This window comes from Oncorhynchus keta, chromosome 3, assembly GCF_023373465.1.
Source record: "Oncorhynchus keta strain PuntledgeMale-10-30-2019 chromosome 3, Oket_V2, whole genome shotgun sequence".
NCBI classification, from domain to species: Eukaryota; Metazoa; Chordata; class Actinopteri; order Salmoniformes; family Salmonidae; genus Oncorhynchus; species Oncorhynchus keta.
The window spans coordinates 27,041,162-27,065,536 of record NC_068423.1 but is presented as its reverse complement, the minus strand read 5'-3'; the positions used below and the strand labels follow the sequence as shown (position 1 = coordinate 27,065,536).

The following is a 24,375-nucleotide window of genomic DNA, read 5'->3' as shown; positions in this document are numbered from 1 at the left end:
CCAGTTGGCTAGTGAGACTTGACCGGACTGGGTTATGTGTTATGAAGCTAGTCACAATAGTGGAATTTGCAGTTTGCCTTCAAAATCAAACTCAGTCTGCTCAATAAAAGAGAAGGGGAAAACAGCCCATTCTCTGTGGACACATTAAATGAACACACTTGCATATGACATCACTAACAGACAAGTCATGACACCCTGTCGTGCTCCACTTGGCTCAGTTCTCACTTTTTATTATGTGAAATATTTCTTATATATTTTAAACATATAAAACACATCTTTGAAGATCCATTAAATACAGCATTTCCGTACATGTTATTTTAGTTTTTTTTTCTTCTTCTGCGTTGATTAGCGCGTTTAGATTAAATTCACAAGCATAGAGGATGGTGGAGGGAATCACCCAGACTAGCTTGGTTTAGTATGCTCAGTACCCAAGTGCTCCTCAGAGTTATCAGACTCCAAAACATCCACGTGGCTTTTTGTTTTTCCCGTGGAAGTGTTCATTACGCCATAGTAGGTTGACTGGTACAATAAATGAGGGCTGTGCGGTATTCATTCACAATACACGGGTATTACTTTTCTAAACCATCGCTAACAAAATAAGCGGTCCCACATTGCCGTATACTGTTGAATATGAGTACTGCACGATCAATCCATACTCTCGTGGATACATTGTGAATACCTACGACGACTGCTCTGAATTCTGCGGTCCAGGCTGTATCACATCCGGCGGTGGTTTTTGAGTGCCAGAGGTGCGGCGCACAATTAGCCCAGCTTCGTCAGGGTTTGGCCGTCATTGTAAAAAAACAATTTGTTCTTAACGGACTTACCTAGTTAAGTAGAGGTTAAATAAAACAAAACATTTAAAACAATACTCTGGTCTCTGTTGTCAGGAACTTGAGAGAAACACAGCGAGGACGGTTTGGTTTCCACTAGTTACCACAACTACAAAGTGTAAAATAAAAAAAATCGTCAAAAATGTATATTAACAAAAAATAGCTTTTTGGTCTTAAATTATGGTTAAAGTTAAGCATAAGGTTAACATTGTGCTTATGGTCAGGTTTCAAATCTAATTTTAAGAAGCTACATTTAAGAAAAGGGCGGAGTTTATAACTCTGTGGCTGTGGTAACTGGTGACGACCGACGACTGAGACAACAATAACACAAGTCAGGTTCAAGTCTGACTTTTACTTCGGATTCAACCTATTCTGACAAGCCAACGCCGACAACATCGGCGAATGTGTGCTTTCTTTCTCATGTCGATTGATGGGTGACACGCGTCGAATAGTAAGTAGGTGAGTATCTGATGATACGTGACTGATAGTGTATTCTGAACGTTTCAAGAAATCTGTTCCATACGCGGTTACCGGTTTGATATGGAGTACCATGGATTCAATCAAACGAATGATGAAGGGATTGTATGAAGGCTACTAGATTGCTGTTGCAGTGTGGAAAGGCAGGTGAACCGGTTGAATTACTATTGTGTTTGTGTTTTGATAGATGCGTTATGAACAAATATAGCCACTAAACTCGTGATCACAGTTTCAGACTAGTCAATCTCAGGCTGATGTGATTGTGAATTAGCCTCGTCGATGCATCATCTTTCCGCAGCAGTTGTGCAAAACACAGAACTAGAATTAAAGTCGTGATTCTATTTCAATGCCTGCCAACACGTGATACTTACGGATGCAGGATCAGCACTTTACAATCCTATAGTCCTCTCTGGTTGACTGGCTCACCAAAAAGAGGTTGCAAAATTCTTGTTTTGAAAGAAAATAGCAGAACGGAAGACCGCATCATTTAATCACGTCACACCTAAAACTGTATGAGTGACATTGCTTCACTGGAAAACAGTATTGTGGCTTCATGTGATCTGTCTGGTCCCGTTTTCATTGAAATCGGTTAACCCAGAACTAAAAGCTTGCATAATTTGGTCAGATGCTTCATTATGTTTAAGTAGTCTGTCAACGAGAGATAACGTTTTCATAAACTCCCTAACTGTAGGCTGGCTACTTTCATTTACATGGGCTGGTGTCGTCCTAGTGGGTCTGGCACAGTCAAGGACATGGGGACACACTCACAGTCAAGGACGTGGGGACAGACTCACAGTCAAGGACGTGGGGACAGACTCACAGTCAAGGACGTGGGGACAGACTCACAGTCAAGGACATGGGGACAGACTCACAGTCAAGGACATGGGGACAGACTCACAGTCAAGGACATGGGGACAGACTCACAGTCAAGGACATGGGGACAGACTCACAGTCAAGGACATGGGGACAGACTCACAGTCAAGGACATGGGGACAGACTCACAGTCAAGGACATGGGGACAGACTCACAGTCAAGGCATTGCCACGGGGACAGACTCACAGTCAAGGCATTGCCATGGGGACAGACTCACAGTCAAGGCATTGCCATGGGGACAGACTCACAGTCAAGGCATGGTCACGGGAAGTAGGGGTAGTGCAGCAACCCCCTACATGCCAAAGCATTGGTTAGGTTTACCCCATGAATTGTTGGGTGCATTTATGGAGTCGCCATTGAGAACAGGGTCTCTTTCACAAGGTAGTCATATATATATATTATTACTTACTTATATATATATATATATATAGAACTGCCTTGTGAAAGAGACCCTGTATATTACTTATATACAGTGCCTTGCGAAAGTATTCGGCCCCGTTGAACTTTGCGACCTTTTGCCACATTTCAGGCTTCAAACATAAAGATATAAAACTGTCTTTTTTTGTGAAGAATCAACAACAAGTGGGACACAATAATGAAGTGGAACGACATTTATTGGATATTTCAAACTTTTTTAACAAATCAAAAACTGAAAAATTGTGCGTGCAAAATTATTCAGCCCCCTTAAGTTAATACTTTGTAGCGCCACCTTTTGCTGCGATTACAGCTGTAAGTCGCTTGGGGTATGTCTCTATCAGTTTTGCACATCGAGAGACTGACATTTTTTCCCATTCCTCCTTGCAAAACAGCTCGAGCTCAGTGAGGTTGGATGGAGAGCATTTGTGAACAGCAGTTTTCAGTTCTTTCCACAGATTCTTGATTGGATTCAGGTCTGGACTTTGACTTGGCCATTCTAACACCTGGATATGTTTATTTTTTAACCATTCCATTGTAGATTTTGCTTTATGTTTTGGATCATTGTCTTGTTGGAAGACAAATCTCCGTCCCAGTCTCAGGTCTTTTGCAGACTCCATTAGGTTTTCTTCCAGAATGGTCCTGTATTTGGCTCCATCCATCTTCCCATCAATTTTAACCATCTTCCCTGTCCCTGCTGAAGAAAAGCAGGCCCAAACCATGATGCTGCCACCACCATGTTTGACAGTGCGGAAGGTGTGTTCAGGGTGATGAGCTGTGTTGCTTTTACGCCAAACATAACGTTTTGCATTGTTGCCAAAAAGTTCCATTTTGGTTTCATCTGACCAGAGCACCTTTTTCCACATGTTTGGTGTGTCTCCCAGGTGGCTTGTGGCAAACTTTAAACAACACTTTTTATGGATATCTTTAAGAAATGGCTTTCTTCTTGCCACTCTTCCATAAAGGCCAGATTTGTGCAATATACGACTGATTGTTGTCCTATGGACAGAGTCTCCCACCTCAGCTGTAGATCTCTGCAGTTCATCCAGAGTGATCATGGGCCTCTTGGCTGCATCTCTGATCAGTCTTCTCCTTGTATGAGCTGAAAGTTTAGAGGGACGGCCAGGTCTTGGTAGATTTGCAGTGGTCTGATACTCCTTCCGTTTCAATATTATCACTTGCACCGTGCTCCTTGGGATGTTTAAAGCTTGGGAAATCTTTTTGTATCCAAATCCGGCTTTAAACTTCTTCACAACAGTATCTTGGACCTGCCTGGTGTGTTCCTTGTTCTTCATGATGCTCTCTGCGCTTTTAACGGACCTCTGAGAATATCACAGTGCAGGTGCATTTATACGGAGACTTGATTACACACAGGTGGATTGTATTTATCATCATTAGTCATTTAGGTCAACATTGGATCATTCAGAGATCCTCACTGAACTTCTGGAGAGAGTTTGCTGCACTGAAAGTAAAGGGGCTGAATAATTTTGCACGCCCAATTTTTCAGTTTTTGATTTGTTAAAAAAGTTTGAAATATCCAATAAATGTCGTTCCACTTCATGAATGTGTCCCACTTGTTGTTGATTCTTCACAAAAAAATACAGTTTTATATCTTTATGTTTGAAGCCTGAAATGTGGCAAAAGGTCGCAAAGTTCAAGGGGGCCGAATACTTTCGCAAGGCACTGTATATATATATTACTTATACTTATACTGGGACGGCAGGGTAGCCTAGTAGTTAAAGCGGTGGACTAGTAACCGAAAGTGTTGCAAGTTCAAATCCCCGAGCTGAACAAGGTACAAATCTGTCGCTCTGCCCCTGAACAGACAGTTAACCCACTGTTCCTAGGCCGTCATTGAAAATAAGAATTTGTTCTTAACTGACTTGCCTAGTTAAATAAAGGTAAAATATATATGTATATTGTATTTGAAAATTGTGTGTGTGTGTGTGTATATATACATATATATAATTTTCAAATACAATATACAAGTAAAATACAGTACAACACAAATATTCAAGACAAGCAGTTGCATTCCGCAATAAGACATTCCGCAATAAGACATTCCGCAATAAGACATTCCCCAATAAGACATTTCCCAATTAGACATTCCCCAATAAGACATTCCCCAATAAGACAATAAGACATTCCTCAATAAGACATTCCCCAATAAGACATTCCGCAATAAGACATTCCCCAATAAGACATTTCCCAATAAGACATTTCCCAATTAGACGTTCCCCAATAAGACGTTCCCCAATAAGACAATAAGACGTTCCTCAATTAGACATTCCCCAATAAGACAATAAGACATTCCTCAATAAGACATTCCCCAATAAGACATTCCTCAATAAGACATTTCCCAATAAGACATTCCTCAATAAGACATTCCCCAATAAGACATTCCCCAATAAGACATTCCCCAATAAGACATTCCCCAATAAGACAATAAGACATTCCTCAATAAGACATTCCTCAATTAGACATTCCCCAATAAGACATTCCCCAATAAGACAATAAGACAATTAGACATTCCCCAATAAGACAATAAGACATTCCCCAATAAGACAATAAGACATTCCCCAATAAGACAATAATACATTCCCCAATAAGACAATAATACATTCCCCAATAAGACAATAAGACATTCCTCAATAAGACATTCCTCAATTAGACATTCCCCAATAAGACAATTAGACATTCCCCAATAAGACAATAAGACATTCCCCAATAAGACAATAAGACATTCCTCAATAAGACATTCCTCAATTAGACATTCCCCAATAAGACAATTAGACATTCCCCAATAAGACAATAAGACATTCCCCAATAAGACAATAAGACATTCCCCAATAAGACAATAAGACATTCCCCAATAAGACAATAAGACATTCCTCAATAAGACATTCCTCAATTAGACATTCCCCAATAAGACAATTAGACATTCCCCAATAAGACAATAAGACATTCCCCAATAAGACAATAAGACATTCCCCAATAAGACAATAAGACATTCCCCAATAAGACAATAAGACATTCCACAATAAGACATTCCCCAATAAGACATTCCTCAATAAGACAATAAGACATTCCTCAATAAGACATTCCTCAATAAGACAATAAGACATTCCTCAATAAGACAATAAGACATTCCTCAATAAGACAATAAGACATTCCCCAATAAGACAATAAGACATTCCCCAATAAGACAATAAGACATTCCACAATAAGACATTCCACAATAAGACATTCCACAATAAGACATTCCTCAATAAGACATTCCTCAATTAGACATTCCCCAATAAGACATTCCCCAATAAGACATTCCCCAATAAGACATTCCTCAATAAGACATTCCCCAATAAGACATTCCTCAATTAGACATTCCTCAATTAGACATTCCCCAATAAGACATTCCTCAATAAGACATTCCTCAATAAGACAATAAGACATTCCCCAATAAGACAATAAGACATTCCTCAATAAGACATTCCTCAATAAGACAATAAGACATTCCTCAATAAGACAATAAGACATTCCTCAATAAGACAATAAGACATTCCTCAATAAGACATTCCTCAATAAGACATTCCTCAATTAGACATTCCCCAATAAGACATTCCCCAATAAGACAATAAGACATTCCCCAATAAGACATTCCTCAATAAGACATTCCCCAATAAGACATTCCTCAATTAGACATTCCCCAATAAGACAATAAGACATTCCCCAATAAGACATTGCTCAATAAGACATTCCCCAATAAGACATTCCTCAATTAGACATTCCCCAATAAGACAATAAGACATTCCCCAATAAGACAATAAGACATTCCCCAATAAGACATTCCTCAATTAGACATTCCCCAATAAGACAATAAGACATTCCCCAATAAGACATTCCTCAATAAGACATTCCCCAATAAGACAATAAGACATTCCCCAATAAGACATTCCTCAATAAGACATTCCCCAATAAGACATTCCTCAATTAGACATTCCCCAATAAGACAATAAGACATTCCCCAATAAGACAATAAGACATTCCCCAAAAAGACAATAGGACATTCCCCAATAAGACAATCCTCAATTAGACATTCCTCAATAAGACATTCCTCAATTAGACATTCCTCAATAAGACATTCCTCAATTAGACATTCCTCAATTAGACATTCCTCAATTAGACATTCCTCAATTAGACATTCCTCAATTAGACATTCCCCAATAAGACATTCCCCAATAAGACATTCCCCAATTAGACATTCCTCAATTAGACATTCCTCAATAAGACATTCCTCAATAATACATTCCGCAATAAGACATTCCGCAATAAGACATTCCTCAATAAGACATTCCTCAATAAGACATTCCTCAATTAGACATTCCCCAATAAGACATTCCTCAATTAGACATTCCTATATAGACCTGTCTTTAACAGTTAACTGGGGTGTTAGGTCTATATAGGCCTGTCTTTAACAGTTAACTGTGGTGTGAGGTCTATATAGACACAGAAGTAGACTGTCTCAACGAGGGAGGAGAGGTAGTTTTCACATTCCACTGTTAAGTGGAACACAAGCAGCTATGTCTGATGCTCTCACCTCTAACCTAACTGTCTGTGACATCCTTTTACCATGGTGTTACACACACACACACACACACAGACGTATGTCTATAAGTATCTGAGTGGTAGTGTTGTGGGTCATGTGCTGATGTCAGGGGTCACGGTCATCCTGAACTTCCCGGTTTATAAATGTGGGGGATACGTGTGTGTGCGCTCCTGGTACAGATAACAGCACTATATTCTGTACTATAACTGTCATGGTCGTTGGTCAAATGCATTCATGTGAGCTCTCTCTTCCCCCTCCCCTGTCTCTGTCCTCTCTCTCCTTCCTCTCTCTTCCCCCTCCCCTGTCTCTGTCCTCTCTCTCCTTCCTCTCTCTTCCCCCTCCCCTGTCTCTGTCCTTCTCTCTCTTCCCCCTGTCTCTGTCCTCTCTCTCCTTCCTCTCTCTTCCCCCTCCCCTGTCTCTGTCTGTCTCTCTCCTTCCTCTCTCTTCCCCCTCCCCTGTCTCTGTCCTCTCTCTCCTTCCTCTCTCTTCCCCCTCCCCTGTCTCTGTCCTCTCTCTCCTTCCTCTCTCTTCCCCCTCTCCTGTCTCTGTCCTCTCTCTCCTTCCTCTCTCTTCCCCCTCCCCTGTCTCTGTCCTTCTCTCTCCTTCCTCTCTCTTCCCCCTCCCCTGTCTCTGTCCTCTCTCTCCTTCCTCTCTCTTCCCCCTCCCCTGTCTCTGTCCTCTCTCTCCTTCCTCTCTCTTCCCCCTCCCCTGTCTCTGTCCTCTCTCTCCTTCCTCTCTCTTCCCCCTCTCCTGTCTCTGTCCTCTCTCTCCTTCCTCTCTCTTCCCCCTCTCCTGTCTCTGTCCTCTCTCTCCTTCCTCTCTCTTCCCCCTCCCCTGTCTCTGTCCTTCTCTCTCCTTCCTCTCTCTTCCCCCTCCCCTGTCTCTGTCCTTCTCTCTCCTTCATCTCTCTTCCCCCTCTCCTGTCTCTGTCCTTCTCTCTCCTTCCTGTCTCTTCCCCCTCCCCTGTCTCTGTCCTTGCTCTCTCTTCTCCTCCCCTGTCTCTTTCCTTCTCTCTCCTTCCTCTCTCTTCCCCCTCTCCTGTCTCTGTCCTCTCTCTCTCTTCCCCTCCCCTGTCTCTGTCCTTCTCTCTCCTTCCTCCCTCTTCCCCCTCTCCTGTCTCTGTCCTTCTCTCTCCTTCCTCTCTCTTCCCCCTCCCCTGTCTCTGTCCTTCTCTCTCCTTCCTCTCTCTTCCCCCTCTCCTGTCTCTGTCCTCTCTCTCCTTCCTCTCTCTTCCCCCTCCCCTGTCTCTGTCCTTCTCTCTCCTTCCTCTCTCTTCCCCCTCCCCTGTCTCTGTCCTTCTCTCTCCTTCATCTCTCTTCCCCCTCTCCTGTCTCTGTCCTTCTCTCTCCTTCCTGTCTCTTCCCCCTCCCCTGTCTCTGTCCTTCCTCTCTCTTCTCCTCCCCTGTCTCTTTCCTTCTCTCTCCTTCCTCTCTCTTCCCCCTCCCCTGTCTCTGTCCTCTCTCTCCTTCCTCTCTCTTCCCCCTCCCCTGTCTCTGTCCTTCTCTCTCCTTCCTCTCTCTTCCCCCTCCCCTGTCTCTGTCCTTCTCTCTCCTTCCTCTCTCTTCCCCCTCCCCTGTCTCTGTCCTTCTCTCTCCTTCCTCTCTCTTCCCCCTCCCCTGTCTCTGTCCTCTCTCTCCTTCCTCTCTCTTCCCCCTCCCCTGTCTCTGTCCTTCTCTCTCCTTCCTCCCTCTGTCTGTAGGTGCTACAGCCTGACTACCCATACTGCCCTGGTCCCCAGTGTCAGCCTGACTACCCATACTGCCCTGGTCCCCAGTGTCAGCCTGACTACCCATACTGCCCTAGTCCCCAGTGTCGCCTGAGTCTTTCCCCCACACTATGGATCTCAACCTTGGGTAGAGCAGTCCTACACACCCCTGGAGAAACATTCCACCCTCTCTCCTTTCCTCCCTCTTCCCTCTCCCCTGTCTCTGTCCTTCTCTCTCCTTGTCTCCTCCTCTCCTCCTCCTGTCCCTCTCCATCCCTCTCTCCTCTCTTGTCTCCCTCTTCCCCCTGTGTGTGATGATGGCTGATGGTACAGAGTCTCTACAGGCCAGTGTAAACTCCTACTGGGCAGCTTCTCCCATCCACGCCTCCGCTATGTCCGACGAGGAGACCGAGGGACAGGACACTGATGAGGTAAATGTCATCAACAAGTTTCAAGATGTGTTAGTCGTGTGTGTGTATATATATATATATATATATATATATATATATATATATATATATATATATATATATATATATATATATACATACAGTGGGGCAAAAAAATATTTAGACAGCCACCAATTGTGCAAGTTCTCCCACTGAAAAAGATGAGAGAGGCCTGTAATTTTCATCATAGGTACACTTCAACTATGACAGACCAAATGAGAGAAAAAAATCCAGAAAATCACATTGTAGGATTTTTAATTAATTAATTTGCAAATTATGGTGGAAAATAAGTATTTGGTCACCTACAAACAAGCAAGATTTCTGGCTCTCACAGACCTGTAACTTCTTCTTTAAGAGGCTCCTCTGTCTTCCACTCGTTACCTCTATTAATGGCACCTGTTTGAACTTGTTATCAGTATAAAAGACAGCTGTCCACAACCTCAAACAGTCACACTCCAAACTCCACTATGGCCAAGACCAAAGAGCTGTCAAAGGACACCAGAAACAAAATTGTAGACCTGCACCAGGCTGGGAAGACTGAATCTGCAATAGGTAAGCAGCTTGGTTTGAAGAAATCAACTGTGGGAGCAATTATTAGGAAATGGAAGACATACATGACCACTGATAATCTCCCTCGATCTGGGGCTCCACGCAAAATGATCACAAGAACGGTGAGCAAAAATCCCAGAACCACACGGGGGGACCTAGTGAATGACCTGCAGAGAGCTGGGACCAAAGTAACAAAGCCTACCATCAGTAACACACTACGCCGCCAGGGACTCAAATCCTGCAGTGCCAGACGTGTCCCCCTGCTTAAGCCAGTACATGTCCAGGCCCGTCTGAAGTTTGCTAGAGAGCATTTGGATGATCCAGAAGAAGATTGGGAGAATGTCATATGGTCAGATGAAACCAAAATATAACTTTTTGGTAAAAACTCAACTCGTCGTGTTTGGAGGACAAAGAATGCTGAGTTGCATCCAAAGAACACCATACCTACTGTGAAGCATGGGGGTGGAAACATCATGCTTTGTGGCTGTTTTTCTGCAAAGGGTCCAGGACGACTGATCCGTGTAAAGGAAAGAATGAATGGGGGCATGTATCGTGAGATTTTGAGTGAAAACCTCCTTCCATCAGCAAGGGCATTGAAGATGAAACGGGGCTGGGTCTTTCAGCATGACAATGATCCCAAACACACCTCCCGGGCAACGAAGGAGTGGCTTCGTAAGAAGCATTTCAAGGTCCTGGAGTGGCCTAGCCAGTCTCCAGATCTCAACCCCATAGAAAATCTTTGGAGGGAGTTGAAAGTACGTGTTGCCCAGCAACAGCCCCAAAACATCACTGCTCTAGAGGAGATCTGCATGGAGGAATGGGCCAAAATACCAGCAACAGTGTGTGAAAACCTTGTGAAGACTTACAGAAAAGGTTGACCTCTGTCATTGCCAACAAAGGCTATATAACAAAGTATTGAGATAAACTTGTGTTATTGACCAAATACTTATTTTGCAAATAAATTCATTAAAAATCCTACATTGTGATTTTCTGGATTTTTTTCTTCTCATTTTGTCTGTCATAGTTGAAGTGTACCTATGATGAAAATTGCAGGCCTCTCTCATCTTTTTAAGTGGGAGAACTTGCACAATTGGTGGCTAACTAAATACTTTTTTGCCCCACTGTATATATACAGGATAGTCGTGGGATACATCACACAACTAAATGCTGACTACAGCAGACTAACTACAGCAGACTAACTACAGCAGACTAACTACAGCAGACTAACTACAGCAGACTGACTACAGCAGACTAACTACAGCAGACTAACTACAGCAGACTAACTACAGCAGACTAACTACAGCAGACTAACTACAGCAGACTAACTACAGCAGACTAACTACAGCAGACTGACTACAGCAGACTGACTACAGCAGACTAACTACAGCAGACTAACTACAGCAGACTGACTACAGCAGACTGACTACAGCAGACTGACTACAGCAGACTGACTACAGCAGACTAACTACATCAGACTAACTACAGCAGATAGATGGAATATCCTGGTGTGTGTTGAAGATACTGGATAGATACAGTATACAGCACCTACCTGACTACTAACTACAGCAGACTAACTACAGCAGACTGACTACAGCAGACTGACTACAGCAGACTGACTACAGCAGATAGATGGAATATCCTGGTGTGTGTTGAAGATACTGGATAGATACAGTATACAGCACCTACCTGACTGCTGACTACAGTAGACTGACTACAGCAGACTAACTATAGCAGACTGACTACAGCAGACTGACTACAGCAGACTAACTACAGCAGACTGACTACAGCAGACTGACTACAGCAGACTGACTACAGCAGACTAACTACAGCAGACTGACTACAGCAGACTAACTACAGCAGACTGACTACAGTAGACTAACTACAGCAGACTGACTACAGCAGACTAACTACATCAGACTAACTACAGCAGATAGATGGAATATCCTGGTGTGTGTTGAAGATACTGGATAGATACAGTATACAGCACCTACCTGACTACTAACTACAGCAGACTGACTACAGCAGACTGACTACAGCAGACTGACTACAGCAGACTAACTACAGCAGATAGATGGAATATCCTGGTGTGTGTTGAAGATACTGGATAGATACAGTATACAGCACCTACCTGACTGCTGACTACAGTAGACTGACTACAGCAGACTGACTACAGCAGACTGACTACAGCAGACTAACTACAGCAGACTGACTACAGCAGACTGACTACAGCAGACTGACTACAGCAGACTGACTACAGCAGACTAACTACAGCAGATAGATGGAATATCCTGGTGTGTGTTGAAGATACTGGATAGATACAGTATACAGCACCTACCTGACTACTAACTACAGCAGACTAACTACAGCAGACTGACTACAGCAGACTGACTACAGCAGACTAACTACAGCAGATAGATGGAATATCCTGGTGTGTGTTGAAGATACTGGATAGATACAGTATACAGCACCTACCTGACTGCTGACACCTACCTGACTACTAACTACAGTAGACTAACTACAGTAGACTAACTACAGCAGACTGACTACAGCAGACTGACTACAGCAGACTGACTACAGCAGACTAATTACAGCAGACTAATTACAGCAGACTGACTACAGCAGACTGACTACAGCAGACTGACTACAGCAGACTAATTACAGCAGACTGACTACAGCAGACTAATTACAGCAGACTAATTACAGCAGACTGACTACAGCAGACTGACTACAGCAGACTGACTACAGCAGACTGACTACAGCAGACTAATTACAGCAGACTGACTACAGCAGACTAACTACAGCAGATAGATGGAATATCCTGGTGTGTGTTGAAGATACTGGATAGATACAGTATACAGCACCTACCTGACTACTAACTACAGCGGACTGACTACAGCAGACTGACTACAGCAGACTGACTACAGCAGACTAACTACAGCAGATAGATGGAATATCCTGGTGTGTGTTGAAGATACTGGATAGATACAGTATACAGCACCTACCTAACTACAGCAGACTAACTACAGCAGACTGACTACAGCAGACTAACTATAGCAGACTGACTACAGCAGACTAACTACAGCAGACTGACTACAGCAGACTAACTACAGCAGACTGACTACAGCAGACTGACTACAGCAGACTGACTACAGCAGACTGACTACAGCAGACTAACTACAGCAGACTGACTACAGCAGACTAACTACAGCAGACTGACTACAGCAGACTAACTACAGCAGACTGACTACAGCAGACTGACTACAGCAGACTGACTACAGCAGACTAACTACAGCAGACTGACTACAGCAGACTGACTACAGCAGACTGACTACAGCCGACTAACTACAGCAGACTGACTACAGCAGACTAACTACAGCAGACTGACTACAGCAGACTGACTACAGCAGACTGACTACAGCAGACTAACTACAGCAGACTGACTACAGCAGACTGACTACAGCAGACTGACTACAGCAGACTGACTACAGCAGACTGACTACAGCAGACTAACTATAGCAGACTGACTACAGCAGACTAACTACAGCAGACTGACTACAGCAGACTGACTACAGCAGACTAACTACAGCAGACTGACTACAGCAGACTGACTACAGCAGACTGACTACAGCAGACTGACTACAGCAGACTGACTACAGCAGACTGACTACAGCAGACTGACTACAGCTTCCTTCTGGACAACAAGACACAATAAAAGATAAGAATACCAACCTAAAGTCAATGTCTCAGTAAAATATAATAAACATTTTAGCATCAGTGTAAAACAGGAAGTGTGTGTGTGTGTGTGTGTGTGTGTGTGTGTGTGTGTGTGTGTGTGTGTGTGTGTGTGTGTGTGTGTGTGTGTGTGTGTGTGTGTGTGTGTGTGTGTGTGTGTGTGTGTGTGTGTGTGTGCGCTAAGGTATGTTGTGTCCACATATAATTTAGAAAGGCAACAAATGTAAAAACTCTGGACATTATAGTGAATATTAAACTGCTTTATTTTCAGTGCTACACTAACCCAATGCTAACTTTTCCCCATATCCACTTCCTTACATTGTAGATAGACAGGGCCCCTCTCCTGCCCAAGCAGCAACATGCAGGACCCCCGGGGGCCACGGGGCGGCCCCTAGCCTCCCGCCACTGTCCAGAGGACTCCTACTGTATGGTGTACATGATCTTCTTCCTGTTGGGCATCGGCTCTCTGCTCCCCTGGAACTTCTTCATCACAGCGAAACACTACTGGACCTACAAGCTGAGCAATAATACTGACGGGCACGGAGAGGAGCCGCGCTCAGACCTTAGTGTGAGTGTGTGAAGGTGTGTGTGTGTGTGTGTGTGTGTGTGTGTCTACTGCATTAAATCACTCGACAGCTGTAGGTATTGAAGTGTTCTTTCACTTGCAACACAATTATAAGAGGGGGGGGGCAGCGTAGCCTAGTGTTTAGAGAGTAGGGACGGCAGGTAGCCTAGTGGTTAGAGTGTAGGGACGGCAGGTAGCCTAGTGGTTAGAGTGTAGGGACGGCAGGTAGCCTAGTGGTTAGAGTGTAGGGACGGCAGGTAGCCTAGTGTTTAGAGAGTAGGGACGGCAGGTAGCCTAGTGGTTAGAGTGTAGGGACGGCAGGTAGACTAGTGGTTAGAGTGTAGGGACGGCAGGTAGACTAGTGGTTAGAGTGTAGGGACGGCAGGTAGCCTAGTGGTTAGAGTGTAGGGACGGCAGGTAGCCTAGTGGTTAGAGTGTAGGGACGGCAGGTAGACTAGTGTTTAGAGTGTAGGGACGGCAGGTAGACTAGTGGTTAGAGTGTAGGGGCGGCAGGTAGCCTAGTGGTTAGAGTGTAGGGACGGCAGGTAGCCTAGTGGTTAGAGTGTAGGGACGGCAGGTAGACTAGTGTTTAGAGAGTAGGGACGGCAGGTAGCCTAGTGGTTAGAGTGTAGGGACGGCAGGTAGACTAGTGGTTAGAGTGTAGGGACGGCAGGTAGACTAGTGGTTAGAGTGTAGAGGCGGCAGGTAGCCTAGTGGTTAGAGTGTAGGGACGGCAGGTAGACTAGTGGTTAGAGTGTAGAGGCGGCAGGTAGCCTAGTGGTTAGAGTGTAGGGACGGCAGGTAGCCTAGTGGTTAGAGTGTAGGGACGGCAGGTAGCCTAGTGGTTAGAGTGTAGGGACGGCAGGTAGCCTAGTGGTTAGAGTGTAGGGACGGCAGGTAGCCTAGTGGTTAGAGTGTAGGGACGGCAGGTAGCCTAGTGGTTAGAGTGTAGGGACGGCAGGTAGACTAGTGTTTAGAGAGTAGGGACGGCAGGTAGCCTAGTGGTTAGAGTGTAGGGACGGCAGGTAGACTAGTGGTTAGAGTGTAGGGACGGCAGGTAGACTAGTGGTTAGAGTGTAGGGACGGCAGGTAGACTAGTGGTTAGAGTGTAGGGACGGCAGGTAGCCTAGTGGTTAGAGTGTAGGGACGGCAGGTAGACTAGTGGTTAGAGTGTAGGGACGGCAGGTAGCCTAGTGTTTAGAGAGTAGGGACGGCAGGTAGCCTAGTGGTTAGAGTGTAGGGACGGCAGGTAGCCTAGTGGTTAGAGTGTAGGGACGGCAGGTAGACTAGTGGTTAGAGTGTAGGGACGGCAGGTAGACTAGTGGTTAGAGTGTAGGGACGGCAGGTAGCCTAGTGTTTAGAGAGTAGGGACGGCAGGTAGCCTAGTGGTTAGAGTGTAGGGACGGCAGGTAGACTAGTGGTTAGAGTGTAGGGACGGCAGGTAGACTAGTGGTTAGAGTGTAGGGACGGCAGGTAGCCTAGTGTTTAGAGAGTAGGGACGGCAGGTAGCCTAGTGGTTAGAGTGTAGGGACGGCAGGTAGCCTAGTGGTTAGAGAGCCTAGGGACGGCAGGTAGCCTAGTGGTTAGAGTGTAGGGGGGACGGCTGGTAGCCTAGTGGTTAGAGTGTAGGGACGGTAGGTAGCCTAGTGGTTAGAGTGTAGGGACGGCAGGTAGTCTAGTGGTTAGAGTGTAGGGACGGCAGGTAGCCTAGTGGTTAGAGTGTAGGGACGGCAGGTAGCCTAGTGGTTAGAGAGTAGGGACGGCAGGTAGCCTAGTGGTTAGAGTGTAGGGACGACAGGTAGCCTAGTGGTTAGAGTGTAGGGGCGGCTGGTAGCCTAGTGGTTAGAGTGTAGGGACGGTAGGTAGCCTAGTGGTTAGAGTGTAGGGACGGCAGGTAGTCTAGTGGTTAGAGTGTAGGGACGGCAGGTAGCCTAGTGGTTAGAGTGTAGGGACGACAGGTAGCCTAGTGGTTAGAGTGTAGGGGCGGCTGGTAGCCTAGTGGTTAGAGTGTAGGGACGGTAGGTAGCCTAGTGTTTAGAGTGTAGGGACGGCAGGTAGTCTAGTGGTTAGAGTGTAGGGACGGCAGGGTAGCCCTAGTGGTTAGAGTGTAGGGACGGCAGGTAGCCTAGTGGTTAGAGTGTAGGGAGCGGCAGGTAGCCTAGTGGTTAGAGTGTAGGGTTAGACGGCAGGTAGCCTAGTGGTTAGAGTGTAGGGACGGCAGGTAGACTAGTGGTTAGAGTGTAGGGGCGGCAGGTAGCCTAGTGGTTAGAGTGTAGGGACGACAGGTAGTCTAGTGGTTAGAGTGTAGGGACGGCAGGTAGCCTAGTGGTTAGAGTGTAGGGAGGGGCAGGTAGCCTAGTGGTTAGAGTGTAGGGACGACAGGTAGTCTAGTGGTTAGAGTGTAGGGACGGCAGGTAGCCTAGTGGTTAGAGTGTAGGGACGCAGGTAGCCTAGTGGTTAGAGTGTAGGGACAGGTAGCCTAGTGGTTAGAGTGTAGGACGGCAGGTAGCCTAGTGGTTAGGTAGCCTAGTGGTTAGAGTGTAGGGACAGCAGGTAGCCTAGTGGTTAGAGTGTAGGGACGGCAGGTAGTCTAGTGGTTAGAGTGTAGGGACGGCAGGTAGCCTAGTGGTTAGAGTGTAGGGACGGCAGGTAGCCTAGTGGTTAGAGTGTAGGGACGGCAGGTAGCCTAGTGGTTAGAGTGTAGTGGTTAGAGTGTAGGGACGGCAGGTAGCCTAGTGGTTAGAGTGTAGGGACGGCAGGTAGCCTAGTGGTTAGAGTGTAGGGGCGGCAGGTAGCCTAGTGGTTAGAGTGTAGGGACGGGTAGCAGTGGTAGCCTAGTGGGTTAGAGTGTAGGGACCTAGGGTTAGGTAGCCTAGTGTGGTTAGAGTGTAGGGACGGCAGGTAGCCTAGTGGTTAGAGTGTAGGGGCGGCAGGTAGCCTAGTGGTTAGAGTGTAGGGACGGAGGTAGCCTAGTGGTTAGAGTGTAGGACAGGTAGCCTAGTGGTTAGAGTGTAGGGTTACGGCAGGTAGCCTAGTGGTTAGAGTGTAGTGGTTAGGGCGGCAGGTAGCCTAGTGGTTAGAGTGTAGGGGCGGCTGGTAGCCTAGTGGTTAGAGTGCCTAGTGGTTAGGGTAGGGACGGCTGGTAGCCTAGTGGTTAGAGTGTAGGGACGGCAGGTAGCCTAGTGGTTAGAGTGTAGGGGCGGCAGGTAGCCTAGTGGTTAGAGTGTAGGGGCGGCAGGTAGCCTAGTGGTTAGAGTGTGGACGGCAGGTAGGTGGTTAGAGTGTAGGGACGGCTGGTAGCCTAGTGGTTAGAGTGTAGGGGCGGCAGGTAGCCTAGTGGTTAGAGTGTAGGGCGGCAGGTAGCCTAGTGGTTAGAGTGTAGGGGCGGCAGGTAGCCTAGTGGTTAGAGTGTAGGGGCGGCAGGTAGCCTAGTGGTTAGAGTGTAGGGGCGGCAGGTAGCCTAGTGGTTAGAGTGTAGGGCGGCAGGTAGACTAGTGGTTAGAGTGTAGGGGCGGCAGCCTGTGGTTAGAGGTGTAGCCTAGTGGTTAGAGTGTAGGGGCGGCAGGTAGCCTAGTGGTTAGAGTGTAGGGGCGGCAGGTAGCCTAGTGGTTAGAGTGTAGGGACGGCAGGTAGCCTAGTGGTTAGAGTGTAGGGACGGCAGGTAGCCTAGTGGTTAGAGTGTAGGGGCGGCAGCGTGGTTAGCCTAGTGGTTAGAGTGTAGGGGCGGCAGGTAGACTAGTGGTTAGAGTGTAGGGGCGGCAGGTAGCCTAGTGGTTAGAGTGTAGGGGCGGCAGGTAGCCTAGTGGTTAGAGTGTAGGGGCGGCAGGTAGCCTAGTGGTTAGAGTGTAGGGGCGGCAGGTAGCCTAGTGGTTAGAGGTAGTGTAGGGGGGCGGCAGGTAGCCTAGTGGTTAGAGTGTAGGGGCGGCAGGTAGCCTAGTGGTTAGAGTGTAGGGACGGCAGGTAGCCTAGTGGTTAGAGTGTAGGGACGGCAGGTAGCCTAGTGGTTAGAGTGTAGGGGTGGCAGCGTAGCCTAGTGGTTAGAGTGTAGGGGCGGCAGGTAGACTAGTGGTTAGAGTGTAGGGGCGGCAGGTAGACTAGTGGTTAGAGTGTAGGGACGGCAGGTAGCCTAGTGGTTAGAGTGTAGGGGCGGCAGCGTAGCCTAGTGGATAGAGTGTAGGGGCGTAGACTAGTGGTTAGAGTGTAGGAGCGGCAGGTAGACTAGTGGTTAGAGTGTAGGGGCGGCAGGTAGCCTAGTGGTTAGAGTGTAGGGACGGCAGGTAGCCTAGTGGTTAGAGTGTAGGGGCGGCAGCGTAGCCTAGTGGATAGAGTGTAGGGGCGTAGACTAGTGGTTAGAGTGTAGGAGCGGCAGGTAGACTAGTGGTTAGAGTGTAGGGGCGGCAGGTAGCCTAGTGGTTAGAGTGTAGGGACGGCAGGTAGCCTAGTGGTTAGAGTGTAGGGGTGGCAGCGTAGCCTAGTGGTTAGAGTGTAGGGGCGGCAGGTAGACTAGTGGTTAGAGTGTAGGGGCGGCAGGTAGCCTAGTGGTTAGAGTGTAGGGGCGTAGACTAGTGGTTAGAGTGTAGGGGCGGCAGGTAGCCTAGTGGTTAGAGTGTAGGGGCGGCAGCGTAGCCTAGTGGATAGAGTGTAGGGGCGTAGACTAGTGGTTAGAGTGTAGGGGCGGCAGGTAGACTAGTGGTTAGAGTGTAGGGGCGGCAACGTAGCCTAGTGGTTAGAGCGTTGGACTAGTCACCGAAAGGTTGCAAGATCAAATCCCAGAGCTGACAAGGTAAAAATCTGTCGTTCTGCCCCTCTCCTAGGCCGTCATTGAAAATAAGAATTTGTTCTTAACTGACTTTCCTAGTTAAGTAAAGATATAAATAAATGAATAGTGGGTGTCATTTTAAAGATGATTCTATTGCCAACATGGCTAGTTAAACTATAGTGTTAGCTGTTCCAAAAGCCACTTCAGACAAACAGATTGTAATGTTGGTGCCCGTAGAAAGGAGTCCTGACTGCGTTCAGGTGCGTGTCTGTATACATGTGGCCGATGTGAAATGGCTAGCTAGTTAGCGGTGGTGCTAATAGTGTTTCAGTCGGTGTGAGACCTAGAAGTAGTTGTTCCCCCTTTGCTCTGCAATGCTTTGTGAGTGACTGTTGTTGATGTGTGCAGAGGGTCCCTGGTTCAAGCCCAGTTTGGGGCGAGGAGAGGGTATAGCATGTTACAGTACAGACACTGACATCATGTATAGCGTGTTACAGTACAGACACTGAGCTCTGACATCATGTATAGCGTGTTACAGTACAGACACTGACCTCTGACATCATGTATAGCGTGTTACAGTACAGACACTGACATGTATAGCGTGTTACAGTACAGACACTGACATCATGTATAGCGTGTTACAGTACAGACACTGACATCATGTATAGCGTGTTACAGTACAGACACTGACATCATGTATAGCGTGTTACAGTACAGACACTGACATCATGTATAGCGTGTTACAGTACAGACACTGACATCATGTATAGCGTGTTACAGTACAGACACTGACCTCTGACATCATGTATAGCGTGTTACAGTACAGACACTGACATCATGTATAGCGTGTTACAGTACAGACACTGACATCATGTATAGCGTGTTACAGTACAGACACTGACATCATGTATAGCGTGTTACAGTACAGACACTGACATCATGTATAGCGTGTTACAGTACAGACACTGACCTCTGACATCATGTATAGCGTGTTACAGTACAGACACTGACATCATGTATAGCGTGTTACAGTACAGACACTGACATCATGTATAGCGTGTTACAGTACAGACACTGACATCATGTATAGCGTGTTACAGTACAGACACTGACATCATGTATAGCGTGTTACAGTACAGACACTGACATCATGTATAGCGTGTTACAGTACAGACACTGACATGTATAGCGTGTTACAGTACAGACACTGACATCATGTATAGCGTGTTACAGTACAGACACTGACATCATGTATAGCGTGTTACAGTACAGACACTGACATCATGTATAGCGTGTTACAGTACAGACACTGACCTCTGACATCATGTATAGCGTGTTACAGTACAGACACTGACATCATGTATAGCGTGTTACCGTACAGACACTGACATCATGTATAGCGTGTTACAGTACAGACACTGACCTCTGACATCATGTATAGCGTGTTACAGTACAGACACTGACATCATGTATAGCGTGTTACAGTACAGACACTGACATCATGTATAGCGTGTTACAGTACAGACACTGACATCATGTATAGCGTGTTACAGTACAGACACTGACATCATGTATAGCGTGTTACAGTACATACACTGACATCATGTATAGCGTGTTACAGTACAGACACTGAGCTCTGACATCATGTATAGCGTGTTACAGTACAGACACTGAGCTCTGACATCATGTATAGCGTGTTACAGTACAGACACTGACATCATGTATAGCGTGTTACCGTACAGACACTGACATCATGTATAGCGTGTTACCGTACAGACACTGACATCATGTATAGCGTGTTACAGTACAGACACTGACCTCTGACATCATGTATAGCGTGTTACAGTACAGACACTGAGCTCTGACATCATGTATAGCGTGTTACAGTACAGACACTGAGCTCTGACATCATGTATAGCGTGTTACAGTACAGACACTGACATCATGTATAGCGTGTTACAGTACAGACACTGAGCTCTGACATCATGTATAGCGTGTTACAGTACAGACACTGACATCATGTATAGCGTGTTACAGTCCAGACACTGACATCATGTATAGCGTGTTACAGTACAGACACTGAGCTCTGACATCATGTATAGCGTGTTACAGTACAGACACTGAGCTCTGACATCATGTATAGCGTGTTACAGTACAGACACTGACATCATGTATAGCGTGTTACAGTGCAGACACTGACATCATGTATAGCGTGTTACAGTACAGACACTGACATCATGTATAGCGTGTTACAGTACAGACACTGAGCTCTGACATCATGTATAGCGTGTTACAGTACAGACACTGACATCATGTATAGCGTGTTACAGTACAGACACTGACATCATGTATAGCGTGTTACAGTACAGACACTGACATCATGTATAGCGTGTTACAGTCCAGACACTGACATCATGTATAGCGTGTTACAGTCCAGACACTGACATCATGTATAGCGTGTTACAGTACAGACACTGAGCTCTGACATCATGTATAGCGTGTTACAGTACAGACACTGAGCTCTGACATCATGTATAGCGTGTTACAGTACAGACACTGACATCATGTATAGCGTGTTACAGTGCAGACACTGACATCATGTATAGCGTGTTACAGTACAGACACTGACATCATGTATAGCGTGTTACAGTACAGACACTGAGCTCTGACATCATGTATAGCGTGTTACAGTACAGACACTGACATCATGTATAGCGTGTTACAGTACAGACACTGACATCATGTATAGCGTGTTACAGTACAGACACTGAGCTCTGACATCATGTATAGCGTGTTACAGTACAGACACTGACATCATGTATAGCGTGTTACAGTACAGACACTGACATCATGTATAGCGTGTTACAGTACAGACACTGAGCTCTGACATCATGTATAGCGTGTTACAGTACAGACACTGAGCACTGACATCATGTATAGCGTGTTACAGTACAGACTGACATCATGTATAGCGTGTTACAGTACAGACACTGACATCATGTATAGCGTGTTACAGTACAGACACTGACATCATGTATAGCGTGTTACAGTACAGACACTGAGCTCTGACATCATGTATAGCGTGTTACAGTACAGACACTGACATCATGTATAGCGTGTTACAGTACAGACACTGACCTCTGACATCATGTATAGCGTGTTACAGTACAGACACTGAGCTCTGACATCATGTATAGCGTGTTACAGTACAGACACTGAGCTCTGACATCATGTATAGCGTGTTACAGTACAGACACTGACATCATGTATAGCGTGTTACAGTACAGACACTGATCTCTGACATCATGTATAGCGTGTTACAGTACAGACACTGACATCATGTATAGCGTGTTACAGTACAGACACTGACATCATGTATAGCGTGTTACAGTACAGACACTGACATCATGTATAGCGTGTTACAGTACAGACACTGATCTCTGACATCATGTATAGCGTGTTACAGTACAGACACTGAGCTCTGACATCATGTATAGCGTGTTACAGTACAGACACTGACATCATGTATAGCGTGTTACAGTACAGACACTGACATCATGTATAGCGTGTTACAGTACAGACACTGACATCATGTATAGCGTGTTACAGTACAGACACTGACATCATGTATAGCGTGTTACAGTACAGACACTGACATCATGTATAGCGTGTTACAGTACAGACACTGACATCATGTATAGCGTGTTACAGTACAGACACTGACCATGTATAGCGTGTTACAGTACAGACACTGAGCTCTGACATCATGTATAGCGTGTTACAGTACAGACATTGACATCATGTATAGCGTGTTACAGTGCAGACACTGACATCATGTATAGCGTGTTACAGTACAGACTCTGACATCATGTATAGCGTGTTACAGTACAGACACTGACATCATGTATAGCGTGTTACAGTACAGACACTGACATCATGTATAGCGTGTTACAGTACAGACACTGACATCATGTATAGCGTGTTACAGTACAGACACTGACATCATGTATAGCGTGTTACAGTACAGACACTGACATCATGTATAGCGTGTTACAGTACAGACACTGACATCATGTATAGCGTGTTACAGTACAGACACTGACATCATGTATAGCGTGTTACAGTACAGACACTGAGCTCTGACATCATGTATAGCGTGTTACAGTACAGACACTGACATCATGTATAGCGTGTTACAGTACAGACACTGACATCATGTATAGCGTGTTACAGTACAGACACTGACATCATGTATAGCGTGTTACAGTACAGACACTGAGCTCTGACATCATGTATAGCGTGTTACAGTACAGACACTGACATCATGTATAGCGTGTTACAGTACAGACACTGACATCATGTATAGCGTGTTACCGTACAGACACTGACATCATGTATAGCGTGTTACAGTACAGACACTGACCTCTGACATCATGTATAGCGTGTTACAGTACAGACACTGACATCATGTATAGCGTGTTACAGTACAGACACTGACATCATGTATAGCGTGTTACAGTACAGACACTGACATCATGTATAGCGTGTTACAGTACAGACACTGACATCATGTATAGCGTGTTACAGTACATACACTGACATCATGTATAGCGTGTTACAGTACAGACACTGAGCTCTGACATCATGTATAGCGTGTTACAGTACAGACACTGAGCTCTGACATCATGTATAGCGTGTTACAGTACAGACACTGACATCATGTATAGCGTGTTACCGTACAGACACTGACATCATGTATAGCGTGTTACCGTACAGACACTGACATCATGTATAGCGTGTTACAGTACAGACACTGACATCATGTATAGCGTGTTACAGTACAGACACTGACCTCTGACATCATGTATAGCGTGTTACAGTACAGACACTGAGCTCTGACATCATGTATAGCGTGTTACAGTACAGACACTGAGCTCTGACATCATGTATAGCGTGTTACAGTACAGACACTGACATCATGTATAGCGTGTTACAGTACAGACACTGAGCTCTGACATCATGTATAGCGTGTTACAGTACAGACACTGACATCATGTATAGCGTGTTACAGTGCAGACACTGACATCATGTATAGCGTGTTACAGTACAGACACTGACATCATGTATAGCGTGTTACAGTACAGACACTGAGCTCTGACATCATGTATAGCGTGTTACAGTACAGACACTGACATCATGTATAGCGTGTTACAGTACAGACACTGACATCATGTATAGCGTGTTACAGTACAGACACTGACATCATGTATAGCGTGTTACAGTACAGACACTGAGCTCTGACATCATGTATAGCGTGTTACAGTACAGACACTGACATCATGTATAGCGTGTTACAGTACAGACACTGACATCATGTATAGCGTGTTACAGTACAGACACTGACATCATGTATAGC

The 24,375-nt window shown here is 45.6% G+C and overlaps 1 protein-coding gene and 1 long non-coding RNA gene across 5 annotated transcripts in view; both read left to right on the top strand.

The window, feature by feature from the left end:
- The first annotated feature begins 713 nt into the window (after positions 1 to 713).
- The window catches only part of slc29a3 (solute carrier family 29 member 3), a 53,083-nt gene continuing 29,421 nt past the window's right edge, over positions 714 to 24,375 (top strand). The window contains exons 1-3 of one of the 3 annotated variants that reach the window (XM_052494959.1): positions 714 to 1,292; positions 8,900 to 9,336; positions 13,961 to 14,203. In XM_052494959.1, coding sequence (XP_052350919.1) covers positions 9,220 to 9,336; positions 13,961 to 14,203 — 360 coding nt within the window. In that variant the 5' untranslated portion in view covers positions 714 to 1,292; positions 8,900 to 9,219. The remainder of the gene's footprint in view (positions 1,293 to 8,899; positions 9,337 to 13,960; positions 14,204 to 24,375) is intronic. The other 2 variants (XM_052494951.1, XM_052494948.1) reach the window with 2 other exon arrangements.
- On the top strand, positions 15,800 to 16,900 carry LOC127915266 (uncharacterized). 2 transcript variants are annotated; one of them, XR_008090831.1, is made up of 3 exons: positions 15,800 to 15,934; positions 16,063 to 16,126; positions 16,786 to 16,900. It is a non-coding gene; the product is annotated as an uncharacterized LOC127915266 (long non-coding RNA). The 2 variants fall into 2 exon arrangements; XR_008090829.1 differs by having other exon boundaries at positions 16,063 to 16,158.